Source organism: Phanerochaete carnosa (assembly GCF_000300595.1).
Source record: "Phanerochaete carnosa HHB-10118-sp unplaced genomic scaffold PHACAscaffold_436, whole genome shotgun sequence".
In the NCBI taxonomy this organism is placed as follows: domain Eukaryota; kingdom Fungi; phylum Basidiomycota; class Agaricomycetes; order Polyporales; family Phanerochaetaceae; genus Phanerochaete; species Phanerochaete carnosa.
Genome location: NW_006768063.1, coordinates 307 through 3,602, shown reverse-complemented (window position 1 = coordinate 3,602; position 3,296 = coordinate 307). Strand labels below are relative to the sequence as shown.

Sequence of the window (3,296 nt, the reverse complement as noted above, 5' to 3'; positions counted from 1 at the left end):
GGTTGGACTGCGGCGGCGCTTCCAAGTCGGAGTTACTGTGCCCGGCGTCTACAGACGGCTTCCAGTACTCCAGCACGACAGTTCGGGTTGATGCATTGATGCTTGGGACTTCAAGGGGTCATTCGAAGCTTGAGATATAGCGTAGCGGCGCACGGTGCTGGCGTGCTGTGTGTGCTGTTCGTCCGGCGTGGTGTGAAAAACAAAGGAAATAGCCTCCGAGCGCCACAAAGCCTTTGCAAAAGCGCTTGTGACTCTCGGAGCGTTCAACCCAACCAGCAGCGCACACGGCCAAAACTGCTCACATGTGTCGTATGAGAGCAATTGATACGGCCAAAACCTTGCTTGTTACGAATCTTGCCTTGCTCATGTCCGGAGGCTATGTCCGGCCCCACGTTCGCCTGAACGCAAAACGTCATGTGCTAGCGCCCAAGAAGTCGCCAGCGCCGCTGTGACGCTAACTCACTTTGCTTTTTTCTAGCTGCAGAACAAGGAGGCGTGCGACTACGGCACGAAAGTGGGTTATCGTCCGTTGCCTCACGGGATGCCGTTATTGACATTGCGTACGCACGTTCAAGTTACGACGATTACCAGTGAGCTTCGCAGGACATCTGTGTGCCGCGCGTTCACTTTACCAGCTGAACAGCTTACACTAGGTTTCAGTACGGGGACATTCGCCGAACGCGCATGCGAAGGCACTTCTGCAAGCGACTAGCAGGCGGTAGTGCTTGGCGCATCAACTGAGTGGGTCACACTGGGCTTCGTAAGTTATGGAGACATTCGCCGAATGCGCATGCGAAGGCACATCCGCAGGCGACTGGCAGCCTGCGGGAGTGCTCGGTGCACCAACTGAATAGGTTACACTAGGTTTCACTATGGGGACATTCGCCGAACACCCATGCGAAGACACATCCGCAGGCGGCTGGTAGCCTGCGGGAGTGCTTGGTGCGAGGAAACGGGTGGTGTGGCTTCGCCACAATGTAGCCACAACGACAAATGGTGTTGCAGATAGTGCAGGTGACCGTGTCAAGATAACCTTTCCGCGTGGGTATAAGAGTACGGTCAATCCTGACACTCCTTGAGCAGAACACCCCCACAATCACACAGCTAACATGGACGCAAGCTCTGAGCAACTCAACATTCGCTTCCCCAAGCCGACTATCGTGTCATCCTCCATTGCACCCATCCCCACAATCGACCCCGGCAGGACCCCCGAGACTACTCAGGCCGTCCTCGACTGTCTCAAGGACAACCATCAGCGATTCCACATATTCTTCAACGACTGGGGCTTTCACAAGTAATGTCTCCATCTACATTCTGTTTCCGCCCTCACTAACAGCAGCCTTGAAATATAGTCATGCGTCACATCACCTTCTGGCAATCTACGCCATGGGCGCGAGTCCCGAAGTGATACGAGGAGCATATGACACCCATATCGCATACCAGCGGCCTTCCAAGGACCGAGTCTGCGCGGCGACAATCGACGGGAAGAACTGGAAGGACCACCTTGGAGACGAACTGTTTGTTTTCGATGTCATTAATATTACCATGTAGCACTGACTGATGTCTCCATTGATGCAGGTATTATCAAGCTTACGTCGCATTCTTCTCCCAGCTCCTCCTATCGCAGGATACCAAAGGTTTCCCAGCCATTCTCGAAGACTACGTCTTCTCGACAGACGCGAACTTTGTTGCGGGCAAGAATGGAGCCAAGCCGCAAATGCTTGGCCGATTCTATTCCAGCTTATTCCACACCCTGATCCACATTGCCTACGGAGCCGAGTTCGGTCTACCTGGCCTGTCTGCTGAAGGTATGCAGTATGATTCTCTCATTTCGAAGTCTTGTAGGCTGACCAGATTGTATCGCAGGTCTGGCGAAGTGTGCAGTACAGTCACTCGACATCGAAGATGTATTCGCCCCGGAATTCTTCGATGTAGGGTCCGTCGACGCCCTTGCCTCCCGGCTCAGCTCGAAGGCCCCATCGGCGGACGTACATGCCCTGACCATCCTGTCGCGCATAGAGAAGGACACGGACTTTGCGCCAGATAACTTTACGTTCCCTGATCGCCGCAATCTGGGCTCTGTGTACGGCGTCATTCTCAGTCAAGCCGACGGCAAGCTCTCCAAGTACTGTGACGAGTGGTCCAAGACTGTCATACCGGACCGAGATGTCCTGAAGAGGAAGTTCGAGGAGCTTGTGTGGATGAACACCGTGGTCTATGGCGTCGGGGGATGGGAGGGTAGGGCACTAGGCGAGGACTCGAAGGGCAAGTTCAACGCCGACATCCTGCTGTAAGCCGTGCTCCGTGTCATTTCGGACTTTGATACAGTTGCTGACCGCATATATCCACAGCATGCATAGTGTCACGTCTGCATTGATGATCGCGTCTCTCCTCAACACCCTCGGCCTCGATTCTGCCGTCCTTCTCCTCCGTGCATACTTTACCTTCTCCATCCTTGGGTACACGGCACGCGGCCGTCCCGCGCTCCCTGTCAAGGAATTCTACGCCAACACGTCGCCCTACCCGTCGCCTCCCGACGCCCCGCTCACCGCGGCCAAGGACACCATTGAGCCCTCCACGGCGCCGAACCCGTGGCTGCCGATCGTCCAGACGACGCTCGTACATCCGGATGAGCACCTGTGCAAGATGCAGCGTGCGCTCATGCACTTTGCCGGGTGCTACGGCGACACGGATCCCGGAGCGCTTGCGCACTCAGGTCTGCAGGGTGCGGAGGTGCTCGACGGAACGCTGTTTGCCAGGGTGGCGGTTCTCACTGCGGACAGACTTCGCTGGATGCGCGAGGGAGAGGAGAAGCAGGGATGGGATCACAGTGGATTCGCTGAAGGATATAAGCTCTAAAGCGGTCACTCGCGACCGGCGGTCTGCGTGATCAAGGTTATGAATATGAATATTACAGTGACTGGGTTACGGACAAAAGCAAATATCTTGTTTTCGCAGTGCCGAATCTTGTATTCGCAGCGGTCGACGACTTATTTTCACTGTAATATGCCTGATTTATTTGTATGTTAGTGAAATGATCTACGTGCATCTAAACTCACTGTTGTGCGTGATCTTATAAGTCAGTGCACATTTGTTCAATTTTGTACGCCCACGCAGACACAACTTGGAGTTATGGGAGTTTTGACTTCTCCAGGTATGACATTTCTGTGCACAATCGTGCACCTTGGCGCATTAGTGCTTTAGTGTTCATCACAGAATTTTCGTATTTAGATATAATAATCGCTCAAATAGGGAATTCTATGATAAGCACCGTGCGAAAACGAGTCCCGGGCCCA

General features: G+C 54.0%; 1 protein-coding gene across 1 annotated transcript; it reads left to right on the top strand.

Moving 5' to 3' along the window:
* The first annotated feature begins 643 nt into the window (after positions 1 to 643).
* On the top strand, positions 644 to 3,045 carry PHACADRAFT_266276 (uncharacterized protein). Its single transcript, XM_007402798.1, has 6 exons — positions 644 to 760; positions 865 to 1,294; positions 1,353 to 1,517; positions 1,579 to 1,808; positions 1,867 to 2,290; positions 2,352 to 3,045. Exons 2-6 carry the CDS (start codon positions 1,110 to 1,112, stop codon positions 2,857 to 2,859), a joined length of 1,512 nt encoding a protein of 503 aa, XP_007402860.1. The 5' UTR covers positions 644 to 760; positions 865 to 1,109; the 3' UTR covers positions 2,860 to 3,045.
* The last annotated feature ends 251 nt before the right edge of the window (positions 3,046 to 3,296 follow it).

Excerpts from the sequence above, each read along its gene's own strand:
- PHACADRAFT_266276 (XM_007402798.1), top strand. The coding sequence starts at position 1,110 with ATGGACGCAAGCTCTGAGCAACTCAACATTCGCTTCCCCAAGCCGACT. Across the intron at positions 1,518-1,578 it reads GACCACCTTGGAGACGAACT|GTATTATCAAGCTTACGTCG; the intron begins GTTTGTTTTCGA and ends CCATTGATGCAG. Across the intron at positions 2,291-2,351 it reads TTCAACGCCGACATCCTGCT|CATGCATAGTGTCACGTCTG; the intron begins GTAAGCCGTGCT and ends ATATATCCACAG.